Genomic DNA, 21640 nt, shown 5'->3' with positions numbered 1-21640 from the left:
TGCATAAGAAAACAGTCCTCATAGCATTCAACAACATCTAATAAAGTCGAGCTTCATGCCTATTTTAAGTTAAGCAACAAACATCTGCAATGCAACATTATCTGGAATGAAAGTGATCGTATGCATTCAAGAATGTGGTACCACATAAAATGACTTGTATAGATCAAGCTAATTACATTAAGGTATTTCCAAACATGAAAATATTCCACTGTCACCAATTAAAATCTAAAAGTAAGTGAATCGCTCATCCTCCCTCTAAATTTACTACTTGGGTCCAAAAGCACATCATGCTTTAGGATGTGGATTTCTAAATAGAAATATCTAGAGTACTAGTGGTTTCTGGTAATATTGGTCCTAGTTTAAACATCTCAACATTATTTTCTCCCTGGTACATCATGGTTTGCATTTGTAACTATTGAAAGATACCAACTTGAATTCATGTCAAGCTGTAGACAGCAAGAATTTCTGCATATAATCACTAACTGAAACTCTGCCCAGTCAAGAAAGTTCCATCAGATAGAAAGAGACAGAAAGAAATAGCATAGTTCTTCTGCACAACGCGGCATGTTTCCTTCTAAGTTGTCTCAAGAATCATATACTTCACAATAAAAACATTATTCAAGACTAGTGCTCAAAACTACCAGAGTATCAGTTCAAATATGATTGAGATAATATCTTTATGCAGACATATATACATACCAGTACTCAAGACTAGGCTCAGATGATTTATCCTCTTCCGATAGTATGAAGTAAACAAAATCTTCATATCCCATCTTGCCTTCAACCTTACTAGCAAACTTTCTTGGTACCTGAGATGCCAGTGAAGTAGTAAAAATGAAAAGGACAAGATTTAGCTGAAGCTCTAATTACCAGATAACTTATCTGTCCACAAAAAACGTTGTTGGCATGAATTATCTGATCATACAAACCTGGGAAAATATTCTATCAACAATCCTGTAGGTAAGGGCATGGTTACCATATCGGATAAGGTTTTCTTTATCAATAAAGAAATCATGATCTGTATCCAGCTCCCAGAACTTGCAGTATACCACGTAGAAGTGTTCATAAGAGAAGTATCTGTAGGAGAAATGAATTAGGAAAGAAAATAAGAAGCAATAACAAGTAGAATTGATGAATGAAGCTAAAACACACATGCAAACTGATAGGAACCCGATAGAAATCCAAACAACAATCAAATATCAATAGCTATCAATACTTTTCAGCAAGAAAACAAGAACAATCCAGGGCATTCGAGAGGCCCTTACTCTCCCAATTCTTCTATCCAAAAACCAGCTACCCTCTCCCTCTTCTTCTCAGCTATTTATACCTCTCCTCTACCCCCTCTCTAACCGAATTCCCTTGCACATGCAGATTATTCCCTCAGCATATGGATTACAAAACTACCCCCCCCCCCCCCCCAATGCGCACATGCTGGTTGTAACAACCTGCATGTGCTAATTCCCTATTCTAACCTTCATGCATGTTGCTGTTTGTGGTGTCTTTGGTAGGTCCGATACACCAGTGGCCTATCATTACTCCCCTCCCGCACTTTCACCTTGTCCTCAAGGTGAGACTCCACCAAATTACCAGTTTTCCATATTTTTGCTGGCCCAGATTTTTAAGATCAGAAGCAAATGGCGCATAGTGATAAGGATAAAACCATTGCCAAGAACAAACCCCTTCATAATAGTAGTGCATAACCCAACATAGGCCTTCTGCATACCTCAAAACAACATCTTTCTGTATCATCTCAAGCTCCTCGGGAGTTTTGACCCAAAACTTTTCTTCATAATATCTCTCTTTCCATCCTGGCTCCCCGAATTTGACCTTGTCTTCCTCGGAATTTTCAGAGTTGAAAACGCCAGACCTCCCTCGAAGCAACTCCTTCAATTTTATTTTCAAGTCTTCCTTATTTTCATGTGCCTCACTTTCAAGATTATTCTCTGCTTCTACAATAACAGCACCCAAAGTGGACCCAGACGACATGCATGCAACTTTCTGTGCTCTTAGACCATTATGCAGTCCAGTCTGAAATGTTGAAGGTGAAGGACCTGACGTAAGACAAGAGCCATGATATCGAGCAACAGGGATGACAAAATCAGGTTTAACTTGAGGTTCTGTATAGTCAAATATGCACAGGAACACCTCATCAAAAGTGGTAGGAGATGGCTGGACCCTTGATGGCGCCCCAATCATCGGTACGATGCCCTCCTTGGACGTTACCAGATCCATCGTCCTTGACATCAGATTCCCGATCTTCTTCCTCGGCTGCTTCAATGCCTTGGCCGCTTCCAATCTCATCTTGAACTGGACGAAGCTGTAGCCCTTGGTCTTGCCCATGACCCGATCTAAGATGACGTTGTAGTCCTCAATCTCGCCATATGACTCGAAGGCAGAGACTAAGGTTTCTCGCATCGTGTCCCACGCAAGGCCATAGACGACAAGCTTGCGACGAGATATGTCACGATCTGCAGCATCGCGGAGGCGAGTGAAGAGGAAAGCGTCGGGCACGGCAACGCCGACAAGGAAGTTAATCCGCTGGAACCTGGTGTAGGGCTCGAGAAGTTTCTAGATCTTCTCGGGCTTGGTCTCACTGGAGGAGGAATCATCGTCAGCGTCTGAATCAGACTGAATTGGCATCGCGGTGTCTTTGGTTGGGACTGGAGCTTGGTATTTCTGAAGCTTCTTCTTCTTCCTACGTTTCTTCTTGACGCTTTTGCTATCACCTTGTGGTTGTCTAGTCACCGGCTTTTTCTTCTTCGCCTTCCCCTTCTTCGCCATTGCTTGAGCAGAGATGCGATGGCGGCGCCCTATGGCTTCGTCTTTCAGGTTTGCTTTCTTACCCACACGAATCTCTCTTCATCTCCTTCACTCCCACTGGGCCCCATGGAAGTGCAGCACCCTCCAAACGAAGTGCTGCTGTGTCCATCTTCTCCTCGTCAGCTAGCCCTTTCACCGCAACTCCCAACTCCTCACCCGTCGACTTAAGCTTCCCCCAACTCCTCACCCATCGCCTTCGCTGCTCCCACTGAAACCACGACAGAGTCGCTCCTTCAACGCTCTCTAGCTTCTCCGCATAGGACAGCTGGTTTACAACGAAATAGCGCTCAACCCTAAAGACCCAACCATCTGGATCATTGTCATGACCCTATGAGTAATAAAAGGGTATTATTGTAATAGGATATAATAGTGTGTTAGGGATATTCTAGCAATTAGTTAGGTGCATATGGCTGCATGTGCAAGGCTGTTAGGGGACAAATATGCCTATATAAGGCTGATGTAAATGGAGGGGATGGTATGCTGAAAATTATTGAAATGAATATCTGATTCTCTCTCATTTTCTCTCTACTTCTCTCCCTCATTTCTCTCTACATCCTTCCCCTAATTCTGTCCAAATATCCTTTTAAACTTTCTGTTCTTAGTTCTACTCAATCAGATTCTTTCGATTGCCAATCCAGCCCCATTATGAACCCTAGGTTAATGACAATTGGTATCAGAGCAGCCCATCCTTGGCTGTGGTATTGATTCAAGTTTCGACAGTGATACGAGTTGAATTTGAAGTAAAAATCCAAGTGGCGCAACAGGTATGAGATCGGAATCGGAGAGACCTTGAAGGTGGAAGCGTGAATCGCTTCAAATTAGGTTGTTGACTTGAAGGTGTAACAGCAGGGTGATTTGTTGCTGTAGTTGATCAAGAAGGTGAAGCGAGTGCAGGAGACTTTGCAACAGACGAGCCAGAAGGCGGAATCGGATCCGTTGCTTAGCTGTTCAGTTTGCTGGAGTTTGAAAATTCTTAGCATCTGATCCACAGTTGCTACGGGTGACCCTCGAAAATTGATTCTGAAGCACGGGGTGGAACGTTGGCTGCTAATTGAGGCTGAAAGTGGAACGCGAAGCAAACCCAGCGAAATTTCGATAAATTACGTGACCGAGCCAGTGATCCAATCCAAACGGACAGTGATTGGGTGAGGCAAGCACAAGCAAGCAAATTCGATCCAAACGGTGGACGTTTCAAGGGGATCAGAGTCTGTCAGAGGATGAAGAGTGAGACGGATTTGAAAGGTGAACTCGAGGAGTGCGGGGGGTCCTCCAACCATTAGTCGGTGATTGGGTTATTCGATTCCAGGCGATCTTAAGACGTGGTTGTTCGAACAAAAAAAGCGAAGAGCCCCGGCCAATTCCGTGAACATCCTTAGCCTTCAATTCCAGCGGCTTGTGTAAATTATAACTGTTCTAGTGGCTGGATCCAAGTCGCTGTGTGTGTTAGAAGCAAGCAAACCCAGGCGATCTTGGTTGTTGCTTCTTAGCAACAGATCTCGGCCACCGCCCAGCTTCCGATCCCTCTTACTGCCGCTAAATTTTGTGGGGTCTCAGCCAAATATAAGAGGCTAAAGTCCAAGATTGCAAGATTGCTTGGGTGGTAGGAGGTGGATGAACAGTTCTGGCCCAGATCGAGAAGGTTAAGGCAACTTGTCCGTGGCTCCGGGGAAGGGATTGAGCAACGAATCAGTGAAGAGGAATTCCGCATGTGGTAATTCCAATCAAATCCTAGGCTGCTAGTAAGGTAAACAAAGGGTAATTTCAACTTTGAATTGGGTAACTTTGTTTGAATTGGAGAGGTGAAGAAGAGTAGTATGTATATAGCTCCTTGGATTTCGAAGTATACTGTTGGTGAAAAATCAGCCATGGAAAGCAGTGCATACATGAAGAAGAATGCTTCATTTTCAGCCGGAATGGAGCCTCAATGGCAGCCAAAGGAAGCTGCATTTTCAGTGGGGTGTCCTACTCGTGAAGCTAGGGGAGGTAGTGCATACATGGAGCATATGAGCCTTCAATTGCAGCAGAAGAAAGCTTCCTTTTCAGTTGGAATGGAGCCTCAATGGCAGCCAAAGAAGGCTGTCTTTTCAGTTGACCAGCAACATCAAACATGGGGAAAGGATTTTGAGAAGGAGATTAGCCAAGTTGACAAGGAAACAAGAAGTGTAATACAAGAAGAGTGCAAGGAATTCGTTCGAATGTTCCGCGAGAAGCTGCAAGAGTTTGCAATGATACTAATTAAGAAGTATCATTACAACTTTCCGGTGGAATACTTGATGATTATCACGGAAGTTTTAACAAAGATGAATTCCTTAAAATGGAACAGCCGAAGGAAAAATTTAGGAGGCAAGAAGCAGATTCACTGCCTACCTCCAATACGGAGTGGAAGAAGTATGTCGGCCTAGGTGGAATGGACAAGAAAGGTGACGATAATGACAATGCTGGCAGCAATAGCAGACTTTGCAAGGGTTCGGTACAAGGTGTGTGGACAAAAGGAGAATTAAAGGAACACACCGATTCCTTTGGAAAAGAAGTTCTCGATAGTGATGTTTTTGGGATTCTGCAACAAGAGCAGTCCAACTTTAAGGAAGAAGGGGAAGAGGAGGAAGAAAAAAGTGAGGAAAAGGGATTGGAGGATGACACTCAACCAATTGACAGTCTCTCAAGCACTCTTACTAGTGCTGAAACACTTGGCCAGGTGTCAATTATTCAGCAATCGTTGGCTGGAAGTGAAGTTGCAGCATCTCCTAATGTTAATGCTCACAAACAGCCTTGGTATGAGTATTCAAGGAAAGAATACAAACCTCCATTGCTGCATTTTGAGGCTGCTGTTGATATTTCTACAGCAAAACATGGCTGTGGGTTGAATGGGGATAGAGTAATAGCAACAATGGCTGAAGATCTGCCCTTCTTACTTGTTTTGGATGGTAATGAAGTTTTCCCTATTGAAATTCTGGGTCAATTCATACTTGGAATTGATCTTGAAAACCTAAGAATGAAGAAGAAGCGACCTAGAAGTAGAAAGAAAGAAAGGAGGATTATCCGCATAGAGAAGATTGGAATTGGATGAAGAGCAATGGCTACTTGCGACAAGTTCTTGGGGACAAGAACTCTCTTATGGAGGGGGGAATTGTCATGACCCTATGAGTAATAAAAGGGTATTATTGTAATAGGGTAGAATAGTTTGTTAGGGATATTCTAGCAATTAGTTAGGTGCACATGGCTGCATGTGCAAGGCTGTTAGGGGACAAATATGCCTATATAAGGCTGATGTAAATGGAGGGGATGGTATGCTGAAAATTATTGAAATGAATATTTGATTCTCTCTCATTTTCTCTCTACTTCTCTCCCTCATTTCTCTCTACATCCTTCCCCCAATTCTGTCCAAATATCCTTTTAAACTTTCTGTTCTTAGTTCTACTAAATCGGATTCTTCCGATTGCCAATCCAGCCCCATTATGAACCCTAGGTTCATGACAATCATCTCCCTCGAAGATGGGTATTTCCAGGCATCTCCCACAGTACTCTTGCCTTCCGACACCATTGACCCAGTCGCCCCCTTCGCCACTTCTCCCTCCAGCTACCGGCGTTCCCTCCCTTGACAAGGGTGAACCCGCAGGTTGGTCTTCCTCATCATGCTCCCCCTTTCTCTCTCTCTCTCTCTTGCTCCTCCCGTCTCTCCTCGTTCTTCCTCTTGCTCTTGCTCGCCCGCTCCTGTTCTTCCCATCTCGCTCGCATCCTCGCGAACTACTCTAGCAGGTTCGCTACGTGTCTCTCAGTCGTTTGAAACGCACTCCTCATGACAACATCTCCCAGTTGAATGCCTTCCACCCTCGTCTCCAAATCACTGACTGGATCAGTCAAGTTCACCATTAGGATCGAAATGCTCTGATACCAAATTGATAGGAACCCCGATAGAAATTCAAACAACAATCAAATATCAATAGCTATCAATACTTTTCAGCAAGAAAACAAGAACAATCCAGAGCATTCGAGAGGCCCTTACTCTCCCAATTCTTCTATCCAAAAACCAGCTACCCTCTCCCTCTTCTTCTAGCTATTTATACCTCTCCTCTACCCCTCTCTAACCGAATTCCCTTGCACATGCAGATTATTCCCTCAGCATATGGATTACAAAACTACCCCTCCCCCCCCCCCAATGCGCACATGCTGGTTGTAACAACCTGCATGTGCTAATTCCCTATTCTAACCTTCATGCATGTTGCTGTTTGTGGTGTCTTTGGTAGGTCCGGCACACCGGTGGCCTATCACAAACACAAAAGAATGACATGACCACAACGATAAATCAAATAAAACAGAAATAAATAAATATAAAAGATTACTTATGCCACTTTCTCCACATTTACCTCAAAACTTTATTTATGTCTTCCTCCTCATCAGCATGATGCATTGCAGCAATTAGGTCTCCACGTTTCAGCTCCCTGAGGGTAAGATGACCATTACCCGATCTATTCATGTAGTAAAATATTCTGTATATTACAGTTTCAGCTGGCCAATAGACATAGATTAAATGTTAAAAAGGCAGCAGATTATGACATCTTCAAAATAAATTTAATTATATACGTGCACAGATATATATATGGATAGCCTTTTCATCACAAAAGATAGCATTTATTATGTATAATATATATATATATGTATTACTATATATTTTATAGTGGTGTGCTGTGGCTACGGTAGCAGAATGTTGCACACTTCTAAAATCTCTATTTTATTTTCTTTTTCTCCTTTTGTCTATTTGTAATTTTTTGTCTTTTTTATTATTCCATAGATAATACTTATCAAAAAGCACCACCAGAAAGGGAGGGAAATCCTATGCAACAAAGAAAGCTCACATGCCATAGCTAAAACAACTCATCAAGAAAATGAGCAAAAGAAGAATAAAGGGGACAATTCCAGACATTCACAAAATTATAGAAAGAAGATAAGAGTCTTTAAGTTATTTGATAGAATGCTCGAAAAATGCCACATGATAGGAAAAGGAGGGATGAAACAGAACAGTTTCTGCCTTAAATGCAGGGAAAAAACGTGCCCCAACAAACCAAAAATTCTATCAATGAAGCCGGTATGTGACCCAGTGCCTAATAAGTGAAAGAAGAAATGCTATCAATTGTCATTTTACAATGAACAATGAAGCAACAAATGATCAGTCAACTCACCACTGTGCTTACACAGAAAACACCAACCAACAAAAATCTAACCTCTGTTATTTGTTCAATGATTTTTTAATGATTATTACTTATAAATGTTTTAGTAATGCATTAAAAGCCAATATCCCCATGGTTGGGACAGCTAGCCCACTTATTATACTTTTCATCCTAACACATTTATTTTCCTGACTTGCTCCCTCTGGGAGCCTGGTGTTCCATGCATTCATGTTTGTCAGGCATGTCTCTGCATATGCTAAATAGGAGGATATAAATCTTAGGGTAAATTACACAAACCACACTTGCGGTTTAGCATAATTACAGAGGCCTCCCATCTAGTTTGAGAAATTGCAAAAACATCACCTGAGGCTTAAAAATTGTATCAGCCAACACAGTTGTTTGATAGAAGGTTAAATTTTTAAAAATACAAGAACTGCTCCCTCCCTACACTCTGTTTCTGTCACCAAATCCCCAGCCTTCACTGGGGTTTCCCCACAATTCCACGGCCACCAATGGCTGACTGACCACCACTGGTATTTTCATTTTTTTTTAACTGAAGTGATAGCGAAGAGAGGAGAAAGAAAATTATAGGGGTAAAATACTCAGTTTACTGTGATTTTTAATTTCAAGGGAGCTCCTTGTAATTTCTCAAACTAGAAGAGAGGACCCTGTATTTATGTCAAACCTCAAGGGTGGTTATTGTAATTTACCTAAATCTTAATCTTATCATGGAGTCAAAGCTATCAAGATGTATGGTTGCAGAGAACATTTAGATTTGTTGATGAATCAAAAGCAATGCAGATCTGTGGCTGGAAGGTGGAAAATTTTTGTTCTTCAATAGATATAGCTACACAGAACTATATATGTACACAAACAAGTACACCATACATTTAGAATCTCACTCTCTCTCTATCTGATATGAAATCAATCATACTAAACAAGGCCAGAAGCTTTGTACACTAGTCGGCTGTTTGGTATTCGGATTAAATAGTGATGGGATAAAGTTAAAGATGAGATAAAATAGTGACGGGACTAAATAATCTTGTTCTACGTTTGGCAAAGAAGGTATTAACTGAAGTTATAATTATGCCATGTTTGGTATGTCAAATTGTGCATGAGGTATTACTTGTCATTAGTTGTCAAATGACTAAATTACCCATTTGCCCAAATATATTATAATTATATTTTATACATTTTTAAATTACATTAAATATAGTTTTATATTACAAAGGTATATTTTTAAATTACTTCAAATATTATTTATATATAAATATAGATATATTATATTTAATCATAGATCATGAAATCAGATCATGCAAAGCTCTGATTTGTAAATTGAAATCAGAACATGAAGAAGAAGACGAAGATGGAAATCAAAGAAGAACAAGAAGAGTGAAACTGAATTTTCTTATTTAACAAAACATGGCCATCGCAAGTATGACCATATATGTCTTGAAGAACAATCAGAAAAATAAAAAAGTTCGACACTGGAAATCTTTCATTAAATGTCATGCATGAAAACCAAGAAGCAAACAAGACAATCAACGCAGATTTGTAGAGGAGTAACAAAATAATTCCAAATTAAAGCCACAGTTGACACATACAATTTTTCTAGGGGACATACCATATCTCTCCTGAAACTCTGGTGTGCTCTGTAAGAATTCCAGCCCTGGATGGGTAGCCAAAAGCTCTCGAAGCACAGTTTTGAAGTCATCCTATATTTAGGTTAAATATTTTGAGTAACTAACAGGCCAATCAGTAATTCAGACCAAAAGAATATGCAAAAAAACCTTTTTTAAGGGCATTATAACATCTAACCAAACTTGAATCAAATAGCAAGTCTATATTTAAAAAAGAACAGGACTGTAAGTGCATCAAAGATTTCAAGCGAATAAAGACAAAAATATGAGGCCTTAAACTAATGAGTAAAGACTAAAATATGAGAAAACCACCTGAGTGAGGTACTTATGATCTGGCTGCTTTAAGATTGCAAATACTTGGGTTGCTATATCCTTTGTCAACATGTTGCTATTGACCCAATAATCAACAAAAGCATCCCTGCAGCATTTCAATAAACAGAATAAGAAACAATCCTCCAAGTACTAATGATAACATAGATCTCAACATTAATGAAAAGTGATATACCTACGAAAATTTTGTTTAAGAAATGCCACCACGATTATGTGAAAGTAGCATTTTTACAATTGAGAGCCACTTCTGTGGGTGTTATCATTCCAAATATATGGTCATAAATGAGCCATGCCATTCGTATAAAAACTACATAAACATGAGTAGCAATGAGCCACGTTGATCCAGAAAACAAGTAACCAAATTTTCTATTTCTGTTGTCAAAATAATGAAAACAAAAATTGAATAAGAAAGCTCATCCAAAATGGGCCCATAACACTTAGCAAAACAATACAAACCAGCCCATAACCTACAATTTGATAACACTCTATTTTTAAAATTTAGACAATAAAAATTAAACATATCATTTGCTGAGAAATTAAAAATTTTGCTTATTTATGTAGTGATAAAAAACTTAACAGATATTATGGTAGGCATAAAAAGACAAAATATACTTGACTGGAAAATATCAGCTGTCTTCTCCCTCCCCCAACGAACCTGGACTTGTTGGGCAAGATTGGGTCGATCAGCCCCTTTTTTCTACAACAAACCCAGGCCCGGCAATCAAATTGGGTTGGTCAATGCTGGCAACAAAGAAGGAGGAGAAGAAGCACATGCGCATGGGAGGGGGTAGGGGTGAGCAACTGTTCGGATTAACCGAATTAACCGAACCGATCAATTTGATCAGTTCGGTTCGGTTATTAATTTATAAAAAAATTGGCTAATTCAGTTAACCGAACCGCACACGGCAGCGCCCTCACCCCCCCCCCCCATGCACGAACTCCCAGACCTCTCTCCCTCACTCTCTCTGCAACCCCCCTTAATCTTTTCTACCCCTGCCAGAACCCCCCTCCCCCCAAGAAACCCACCCCCCCCCCTTTATCTGTTCTGCGGCTTCTGCCCTGCCAAACATCCAACCCTCCCAAGAAACCCCCCATCCACTCTCTCTCTCTCCCCTCCTTCCCCTTTCGGCCCTCCCTTCCCCTTCTCTGGTTCTCCCATTCTCCCTCTTCTACGGCGGCAACTGGCCCATCGCCACACCCCCCACCACCTCTCTCTTTCTCTGCCCTCCCTTCCCCTTGAGCCGTCTCATTTCCCTTCCCCTTCTATTTTTCATCACTTCATCACAAATTCTCTGGCGCGACGGTGGAGGTAGCTGCCGTCGTTCTCTCCGATGAAGACACTGACGCCGTGGACTCCAGCCACTCCACCTCAGCCCTTCGTCAGGTAAATTCTCCCATTTTTTTTTTGGGTATATTTTTCACTATAAAATTAATTTTAAGATCTATAAAAAATTAGCCTTTGGATCAACCTTATTTTTTAATATATGAGACATCGTTATTGTGGGAATCTGATGATTGGTTCCGATCATCGGAATTGCCGGCCGGCAGCGACAGTGGTCGGTTAAATCGGTTTCGGTTAGTTCGGTTAGGTGGGTTTTGTCGGTCAGTTCGGTTCGGTTACTCTCTTTCAAACGGTTCGGTTCGGTTATAATCGAATGCTCACCCCTAGGGGGGGGAGTGAGGAAGAGTCTCTGTCTACTAGGGAGACCCCAAATCTGGGTTCCTGAGATCTAGTTCTCGAGCACTGAGAACCCACTACAGAAATTTAGAGGTCTTCTTTTACAGTTGAGAACCCATCCAGATCTTGGAGCACAAAATCTATAAGGTTCCTTCGCTAACCAAGAACTCTAATCTAGGTTCTCAGTTGAAGAGCACAAGTCAATGGAGAGAAAGAAATGGATTTGTGAAGGAGGAGGAAGAAGAAAAAAATATTGAGGCCAACAAAGAAGAACAAATAAGTCTGAAGAACACGTACAAGAGGAAGAATATCAACACCTGCAGAGAAGGAAAAAATAAGAACAAAGGAAGGAAGAACCCTATCAGCAAGAATAATTTTGCTCTTCCCTGCACTCAAATGCGTGAACTGAAGTAAAGTTCCAAAATTTGTGGTGCATTGTCCAGCAAATTATGCTTTCAACAAAACCAAAAACACTGAATGGGTGCATTAATTTTTGCTTAAAAAAAAATTATACGAAATGAAAACAACCACCCAAAAGGTGTTTTCTGCTTTTTTTTATCCCTCCAAAATTTGGAAGCAGAAACAGAAGACTGTAAACAGCAAGGATTTCAACAGACCCATAGGAGATGTAAATGTTTCAACACGACAACATATAAGGCCACTTTGTTGTAACCTAGTCAGCTACCCTGTATGTTGGGCTTATACACCACCCCAACATAATACACAGTCCTAATGACCAGAACTCGCACTGCCCTTTTCCCCTATCCCAATGTCTTTTAACATTTGAAAACTATCATGTTTAAAGTGTCCATATACCGTCATATCCTTGGTTTTTAAATGGTTAAAACATCTAGAGATCAATATAAAGAATCAAAATAATTTTTTGACATATGAGCTCAGCCGTATCAAATAACAAATATAAAACATATGACTCAAAGAATACTAGTACCTTGCATAGAAAGCCGATGCTTACCTTGTTACAACTCCTGTGCAACCAACATCAATCTTTCTAAATAAGGCAGCGGAGAAGAATGAGGGCAGCTTGCAGATCTCCTTTGTAACTGGTTTAAATTCTGACATAATCAAAACAATTGATGCATGGTCATACTAAAGGAATCCCAAACAAATAAGTAGAGAAGAGAGAGAGAGAGAGAGAGAGAGAGATATTAAAACTCACCATGGATTTGTAACCCATCCATATGACCATAGAAAAATTGATTGATTCTGAAGAGGCATCGCTCTTTTAGTTCATTTGGAGCTGGACGACCATTTTGAAAGTAGAACTGCAATGATTGCATGGATTCCCATAAATACCAACATTTTTAGAAGCCAGCACAAAACAGATACAGCACTTGAAAAGTGGACTAGAAAAAACTTTCAGCAGTTATGAAGAGAAAACACCAAAGACTTGCTAACCTGAGGTATCAATTCTTTTACTGGTTCACTCACTAATTTTAAAGGGGAACCTAGTGTAGATGGGCCTACTCTCTGTTTCAAAGTACGAGGAGAACCAGACGAACTTCTTGGTGAAAGTGGAGGTGTACTGCCAGCAGAAAACATGGAGGGCAGTGAATTGCTTGAAGCCTTTGGGCTAGAAGTTCCAGAGACATTTAATGGAAGACCCGTCTTGGCATTGTTAAGTAATGATTTCACCTGCACTCACAGGAAGTAATTTCTGAAATTGGTAGCATCCAATATACCAGCCAACTAAAAAATTATGAAAAAGGAATAAAAATACAAGACACGTGCACCCTGTAGAGGCCTTCTTGTAATAAGTGAAATGGGGTACAGAACTAGGAAGTCCAGGTTAATGTTGCCAGCAAAATTGTTTGTGAAACCTAAACCTGCTTGCTTGAGATAATTAAAGAAGACATATGAACCAAGGAAACACAATGTGGCAGATAACAGGACTTGTTTCCTGTAACAATGGTTTCAACAAAATTGAGATTTTGTAAGCAACTGAATCAATATGTAAACCCACACATCTTTCCCTAATCCCTCCAACTAAATTCTTTAGTTGATATATAGATATTAGCAAGACTTATCTAAAGGTTGCCATGCTATCAAAACAAATATCATATACTCTACCTTATATATTTAGAAGAAACAAGGGTAAAAACTTCTAGGAGTCAAGTCTATGCGTTGTTGGTTGTTTATTGGACATCCCTGTGACGACCTAAGGTTTTCCTAGAGTTTGGATGGGAAATTGAGAAGAGTATGGGGAAGAATTAGATAGAAATGGAGGGGGACAACATGAATGATGCGTTTGATTGGAGGGTGGAAAGTGGGGTGGAATTCCAATTTCATGGAATTTCAATTCTCACCCCACCCCCTAGGAATTTCAAGGAAAATCTCCACTTTTTGAACTAAGATGGAATTCGAATTCCATGGGAAAAAAAAAAAGCTGTTTGATGGAATTTCTTAGAATTTGGATGGAAAATGAATTTCACCCTCATTTTTCACCTTTATCAAACACACCCGAATAGAGAAGGACATGAAAATCGAGAGGGAGAACAGAACAATTGAGAGGGAAATTAGAATTCAATTCATTCAACAACATGCCTAATTCTCTAGGTTACAGCCATATTTATAGGCTTTCTTGGTAAAGGTACAAACTATCAATCAGTAAGGTACAACCACTAACCAATACATGTAATATCCTATACCTAATCTACCCTTAGGGTTATGACAATCCCCTTTCCTTGAGAGGTTTCTTGTCCTCAATAAGCTTATTACAACTAACCGTTGTTTCTTCATCAAATGCCCATCTTCACCATCTAGTTTTTTTTTCCTTTTCTTGTTCTTATTTCTTATTTTCCTTTTCTTTTGCTTTTCCTTTTCTTTTTCCTTAGTAATAGTACTATGATTTGTTGCATGTCACAACCCTAGGATTTCCTAGGGTTTGAATAGGAAATTGAAGAAGAAAGAACAGAATTGGAGGGAGAAAACAGAATAGAAAAAGGGAGAAATGGAGAAAGAAAGGGGAGATTTTAGACATAGAGAACGAGAAAGAAGAGTGGGGGAAAACAGAGTGTGTTATTCAATCCATTCATGATTCTCCTATTACTGTCGTAGGTCTCTTATAGAGCCTCAAGCAACAACCATAACAACAACAACACCCCCAACTAACATAACAGCAAGGCCCCTAACTAACATAACAGCAAGGCAATACTGTTAGCTAACTCCCTATCCTCCTAACCCCCAACTAGATAACAATTAACAGCTACTATCAACCCCTTTACTAATTTACCCTTAGAGTCGTGACAATCTCCTCCCCTTCAAACAATTCTTGTCCCCAAGAGTTGACAGCTGCTGACCCTGATCTTCAGCAATTTCCAGCCTTCACAAATTGATTTATTCTTCTTCTCTTTTTCTTTTTCCTCCTCCTCATTTTCCTTTTGTCTCTTATGTTCTTCTTCTTTTGCTTGTCCTGCAAATATAAGATGCAGACCTCAATGATCTCCGTGTCCACGTTGTAAATTCCAGTATGTTCCTTAACCTTTGCTAAGACCAAGTCAACTGCCAATATACCGCCAATAATACCCTTTACAGTAATGGAAAGGAACTCAAACTTTGCTTGCGGCCAAGATCTGATTTGATACTACAGCTCACCAATTGGAATTGGAACACGCAAAACAGCAAAAAACCCTCCCACAATCTTCCTAGACTCATCATGTTTCTTCGGTTCATCTTGCTTCAATTGTGTCCTTTGTTCCTCCTGAGCTATTTCCTGTTTGCTTTGATTCACCAACGGCTTTTCTTCAACAGTTACCTCCTCCAATGGTGTCACGTTACTTTCTCCAGTATATGCCATTTCTTCCTTGGCATCCGGAATTGCCTGATTCGCTTCAATTGATTTATCAATTTCTTGTTGCAAACTGGGGGTAGCCATAGAATCACCTTTGTTCCGTTGGCTGCTTTTAAGAAAACTTTTAAGAGGCAGCCCATGCTTTCTACAAATGGCTTCCAGTGCCAATTCTTGTAGCCTCGCCTTCTCCGTCACTTGTTCCACCGTAGTAGGACAGAACGTATTCACCATAAGTCTCAACGTATTATTAAGACCATTAATGAATCTTGATACGGAATAAGATTCATTCAATGTTGGATGGAAATGGAGCACCCGGGCTTTCAGTTTCTCAAACTTAACCAAATACTCCATCATCGAGTCCTCATGTTTCATCTTGTTGAACTCCTTGTTGTAACTCTCATTTCCAACCTGATTCTTCGTGGTAGACTTAAATAAAAAATTCATCAAACTTACTTAAAAGACCTTTCAATTTGTTGTCTCAATACTATTCCTAGTATTTGCAATTCTTGTATCCGTCTTCTCAGTTCAAATCCTTGCAAATTCTTCTCTGCAATAGCTTCTTGGTCCGCTTCGAAAGATCCCCTGGAAACTGGATTTGGTTCCAGCAAACCTAGCCTGCCTCCTTAGTAGCTTCAAGCTCCGCCAACCCAATTCCGTCTTAAATGAAATTGGTCGAGATCTGGGTCCGCTCCTCCTTTGGTTTGCTTCGAAAGACCCCCCCCCCCGGGCAAAAACTGGCTTCAAGATCTCAACCTGTCGCCTCATTGTAGTGTTTGTCCAGGACTAGCCATGGTTAGTGCACAACCTGCCATTGTGGATGCCGAACTGCGGAGCATGGTGGTACGTTATAGTCCACTGTAAGGTATGGGATTTGTCCCACATCGAAAGTTTAGGCTATTGGTATGGGGTTTATAACCTTTTGAACACTCTCCCCTTGACAACTACCTTTTGAGGGTGAGTTCTACCCAAGGGTTGTAACACTGCAACACCAAGTCTAGCCATCCACTGCATCCCTATTGCAATTGAAAATAGTTCCAATTGATATGTAATTCTAGCAACCATATTATTTCCAATCGTAGAAAGGAATTCAAACTTCTCTGTAGGCCAGTGTTCTAAAACGTGGCCAAGGCGTCGCCTAGGCGCTAGACAACCCTTGGCCGCCGCGATTAAGCCCTAACCGGCACCCTAGGCGCTGGGCCGATTAATCTGGCCCGATCGGCACCTAGGCGGCGCCTAGCCGCCTAGGTCAGGCGCGGCATGGGCCACCGACCTACTTGGGTCACGCGTAGCCTGGCCGCTATGATTTGTAAGAGAGTTGTTCGTCTAGAGATGGTGGACGAAGGTGCCTACCTACCTGGGTGGCGCGCAACCTGGCCGCTACGATTTGTAAGAGCCGTGCATGTAGAGATGGTGGACGAAGTGTCATCGCCTCTGAAGCTCAAGAACTGAACACGCCATAACTGTCGCTTCGCTGCTCCAAGAAGCGGAAGAGGAGGCGGTGGCTCTTTACCTCTTGTAGTAGTAGTCATTGAATAGAGGGAGTAGAGAAAATGGAACTCGTCTGGGAGACGAGAGATTTAGGAGGGGGGGGGAGGGAGAGAGAGACAGAGAGACTAAACACCAAATAAAACAAAGCAATGGTCAAAAAGGTAGGAAATTTGTGGAAAAAAAAAGTCAGAAAGTATATTTTATGGGTTAAATTATTATTAAAATATAATTTAATTTGTGTGTGATTTACTATTAGATAAAAATACAAAATAATGCAAGAAAACAACAAATGTTATAAAATAATGCATATTTATGTGCTGAAAATAGCAGTTTTTCTAGGTTCCGCCTAGGCGCTAGGCCCCGGTCTGGCGCACGACTAGCGCCTTTTAGAACACTGTTGCAGGCCAAAATCTGATTTGATGCTGCAGCTCTCCAACTAGAATATGAATAATTAAGACAGCAAGAGTCTTGTTCCCGACAACATCTTTTTCTTCCTGGTTGCAAGCGTAAACCAAAGGCTTACTTTCAACATATTTTTTCTCCAGCGGAACCTCAATAACTTCTTCAGCAATTACCAATCCTTGCTTGTCATCCTGAATTGCCTAATCAAATTCAAGTTTTTGCTCATTCCATACTACTCCCATTCCTATTCTCAAGTCCTCATCAGCCTCATACCTCTCATCAGCTTCATGAATACTATCTTCCTCGCAATCCTCCTCTCTCAATGCTACTTCATCAACTTCCTACACTACTTGATTGGCAACCTTAGAGTACTGTCAATCTACTAGCTGCTCATAGAATAATTTTTAGGCTGCAGCCCATGCTTTCTGTATATCGCTTCTAAAGCTCCTATAACCTAGCTTTCTTGACAGAATGCTTAACAATGGCAGGCTGCATCATCTTGATAGTTGCCCATAGTTCATCTTTAAGGCCACTAATGAAATTGGAAACGAAGTACCGCTCCGTTAAGGTAGGTTGCAAAGTCAACATCAAGGACCTTAATTCTTCAAATCTGGCTTTGATATCAAATGTGACGACCTAGGGTTTTCCTAGGGTTTGGATGGGAAATTGAGAAGAGTATGGGGAAGAATTAGACAGAAATGAAGGGAGACAACAAGAATAGAGAAGGACAGAGGAAAATCGAGAGGGAGAGCAAAACAATTGAGAGGGAAAATTAGAATTCAATTCATTCAACACCATGCATAATTCTCTGGGTTACAGCCATATTTATAGGCTTTCTTGGTAAAGGTACAAACTATCAAGAAGTAAGGTACAACCACTAACTAATACATGTAATGTCCTATACCTAATCCACCCTTGGGGTTGTCACAACCCCCTAACATATGTCAAATGCATGTCAAATCATATCCTATTACCATTAATTTCTTTTCTTTCTAGAAATGTACACACTTCAACACTTGGGACCGAATGACTAAGAACATGTGAATGCCTTGAAGGCACCTAATTGGGATCGAAGTCTAAAATACAAGCGGTTACTGGTGTAAACTTTACAAGTAGTAACCATTTCATTTTTATTTAAAACCAAATCCAAGAAGTAGAAACCACCTTCTTTTCCAACATATAGAATGTTAAACAATATCTTTTTTCTCCTTTTTCTTTTTTGGTTTTTGGTTGTGGACCACATATGTTAAAGTATGGTTAAAAGAAAATTACCATGGAGGGGGAAAACACTATATTTGCACATAAGCCAAAGAGAGAAACAAAAGAACCTGCTGTCTGTAAATAAAATAAGAACACCTGAATGGCCTGAAGGCACCTAATTGGGATTGAAGTCTAAAATACAAGTGGTTAGTGGTGTAAACTTTATAAGTAGTAACCATTGCTTTTTTATTTAAAACCAAATCCAAGAAGTAGAAAACACCTCTTTTCCAACATATAGGATGTTAAACCATACCTTTTTTCTCCTTTTTCTTTTTTGGTCTTCGGTTGGGGACCACATATGTTAAAGTATGGTTAAAAGAAAATTACCATGGAGGGGGAAAACACTATATTTGCACATAAGCCAAAGAGAGAAACAAAAGAACCTGCTGTCTGCAAATAAAAAAAATCAAAACTGCACAATAGAAAAGGATGACATGGTGTGCCCTCTCTCAAATGAAAGAGAAAAACAATAAAGGTTCTCTTCAAGCAACAAATCAAACTCCCTACTCCTTAAAGCACTATCCTATTTCTCTCACAGTAGATGCAGATATCACATCAAAAAGAGTAGCCAACAAATAAACCACACTAGGGCAACACTGGGTCCCAACATCAAGAACAGGAAAAGTGCATCATCAGGCCAGCATCACCATGCCCCAAAACCCTGAGTCAATATGACATCACATCTCACAAGTCACACAACAGTGAAGGAGATGAACCATTATCCCCATACACATGAAGCACCATTTGAACACAATATGCCTACACTTCTTAGATTATCACAAAATTGAATGACATGTAGAAAAGCAGACAAGAGGGGAAAAAAAAGTCAACTTGCTAAAACATCAATCTCTATACAAATTTTCCAAATAAAGCTAACCACTATTTGTTAGAAAAGGCATGTAAAACAAGCAAATTGAAAATGTCCCTCCAAACAATAAGTGCCAAGCACATTTGTCTAGTTGTAGGGTGACCATAAGATAAGCCATACAAAGCAATAATTGGAAAATTGTATCTAATTGTTGGAACTATACCATTGGAAGATTGAAAGAAATCTCTTCTCAACCAACACAAGCACTTCTCGCCCTTAGCTGACAAGTAAAGGTTTGGAACAAAAGTTTGTAAACCACAAGAACTATAAAGCTAAAGCTTCATTAAACGATTACCATCTTGGAAATGAATGAAACAATAAAACTTTATCCCAAGCCCTCATAATGCACCCCACAACCAGACACCATAGGGAATTCTAATGCTATCAGTAGACCATTCCCCCATGACAACCACAGTATCACACCACAACCGTCTTCCACTTAACCATTATCTTCAAAACAAATTTCCACAACCACAGATCTAAGAAGATTTCATTGAAGAGCTATACCTTCCCAATGCTAGGGCAGCCACCTAAAAGGGGTAAAACTTCATCCCAATTAACTATATGATATCTGAACTTGTTCCCAGTATGTCCATAAGAAGCCCTGAATTTCTCAAACCTCTTAACTAGAGCCAGTTAAAATAAACTCAGCATATATGGGAATTAGAAACTCTGCATATTGAAGTATTTTTGTCTTTATTTGAAAACAAAATAAAATAAACATGGTGGTGAAAAAATTGTTTTGATGAAAAGTTCTTGGTTTACACAAATGTCTTGGGTTCAAGGCCAGAGTCAGTGCCCCTCCTTTGTGGGTGCGGGCCTCATATCAAGGTCGTTATTAATTTTCTTTCTTTATCTTCTAAATCATAGTATAACTTTGTCCAGCTTAAGCATTTCATTCTCTTTCCCTCACTAATAGGAACGATATTCCTCCTTCAAAAGATAACTTATTATATAACAAAATGGGGAGAAAACGATGTCATTCTCAACCAGATACCCAGAAGAACTGTAATAATGAATATAACTTCTAAAAGGAATCAAAGAAATCTGAATGACAAGTTATAACGAGAACATGAAACATTTTTTTAAATCCATAAATATCTAGTTCAAGTGCAGCACACGTGAGATGCAGCATATTATCCCCTCGCTATTGCAAAGAAACATGTTTCCCCCTTTATTTCCGTTCCTAATTTTATTCATTCTTTTTCCGTATAAAAAGCACCAACCGAATGTAAAATAATAATTTAATGTTCTTATCCGATAAACAGTTTTAACACCATTAATTACGGGATAATACTGGAGAAAGAAACAACCCAACCGATAGAAGCCAAACACAACGTAAAGCAGAGCACATTTTTAAATTCCTCGACTTACAAGTAAGTCTAATCACTCAAATAACAGAAAGGAAAATTACCAGCGAAGCGGTCTCCGGGAGCGAAAGCCATTGGTCAAACAGCTTCTCGGCGACGTAAGGGTATGATTTGAGGGCCAAGGGAGACACCTCCGGAAGCTGCAACAATTCGGCGTCGAGACACGCCACATTCCCATTGAAATCCACATCCATCGCCAACAACCACAATAAAAACAAAATCAATCTCTCATCCGAACAAATTCCAATTCAACCCCCGACTTCAGATCCCGGCCAAAGTCGGCCTTCTCGCATCCGAATTCACAAGGAGAAGTGCCTAGGTTTCCAAATCCAATTAGCAAGGGGCGAGATCAGAGCCTAGAAAAAAGTCGCAGATCTTCTGAGCCAGCCCAAAGAAACCCTAATAATCGGAATTACGGGAGATCCGAGAGGGCGAAGGGAATTGAAGAAGAGATTGGAGACCTTGAAACCCTGTGAGAGAGGGAGGGAGAGGGAGGGGAAGAGGAAGAGGAAGAGGGAAAGAGGAAGACGATGATGATGATTTAAGTACCTGAAACCTGTGAAGACGATGAACACGTCTGCGAGCCTAATCAGGCTTGTCTTGTGTCAATCAAAGCAAGGGGCTTCATCACGCGATTGGCGCGTGAGACTTGTGCCAAAATTTTAGATGGCTAAAATAAATAAATTGTTTATGAATTCTAATTTATACCAATATTTATTATAATTTAAATTGTGATTTATTTTTTTCTTATACTCTCAACTCCTGGTAAAGAATTTTAATTTAATAAAATTAAGTTAATTAAATATAAATA

The 21640-nt window shown here is 40.3% G+C and overlaps 1 protein-coding gene across 3 annotated transcripts in view; it reads right to left on the bottom strand.

Moving 5' to 3' along the window:
* The window catches only part of LOC127802953 (probable serine/threonine protein phosphatase 2A regulatory subunit B''delta), a 42213-nt gene extending 20801 nt beyond the window's left edge, over window positions 1–21412 (bottom strand). The window contains exons 1-9 of one of the 3 annotated variants that reach the window (XM_052338989.1): window positions 20874–21412; window positions 13050–13286; window positions 12811–12916; window positions 12607–12706; window positions 9938–10043; window positions 9610–9700; window positions 7185–7326; window positions 930–1077; window positions 700–809 (exon numbers count right to left, since the gene is read on the bottom strand). In XM_052338989.1, coding sequence (XP_052194949.1) covers window positions 700–809; window positions 930–1077; window positions 7185–7326; window positions 9610–9700; window positions 9938–10043; window positions 12607–12706; window positions 12811–12916; window positions 13050–13286; window positions 20874–21023 — 1190 coding nt within the window. In that variant the 5' untranslated portion in view covers window positions 21024–21412. Of the gene's footprint in view, window positions 1–699; window positions 810–929; window positions 1078–7184; window positions 7327–9609; window positions 9701–9937; window positions 10044–10130; window positions 10263–12606; window positions 12707–12810; window positions 12917–13049; window positions 13287–20873 lie in introns of those variants that run through there. The other 2 variants (XM_052338988.1, XM_052338990.1) reach the window with 2 other exon arrangements.
* Window positions 21413–21640: the final 228 nt, after the last annotated feature.

The sequence above is a fragment of the Diospyros lotus genome, chromosome 1 (genome assembly GCF_014633365.1).
Source record: "Diospyros lotus cultivar Yz01 chromosome 1, ASM1463336v1, whole genome shotgun sequence".
NCBI lineage: Eukaryota > Viridiplantae > Streptophyta > Magnoliopsida > Ericales > Ebenaceae > Diospyros > Diospyros lotus.
The sequence above is the reverse complement of the archived record's forward strand: the minus strand, read 5'-3'. Positions and strand labels throughout refer to the sequence as shown.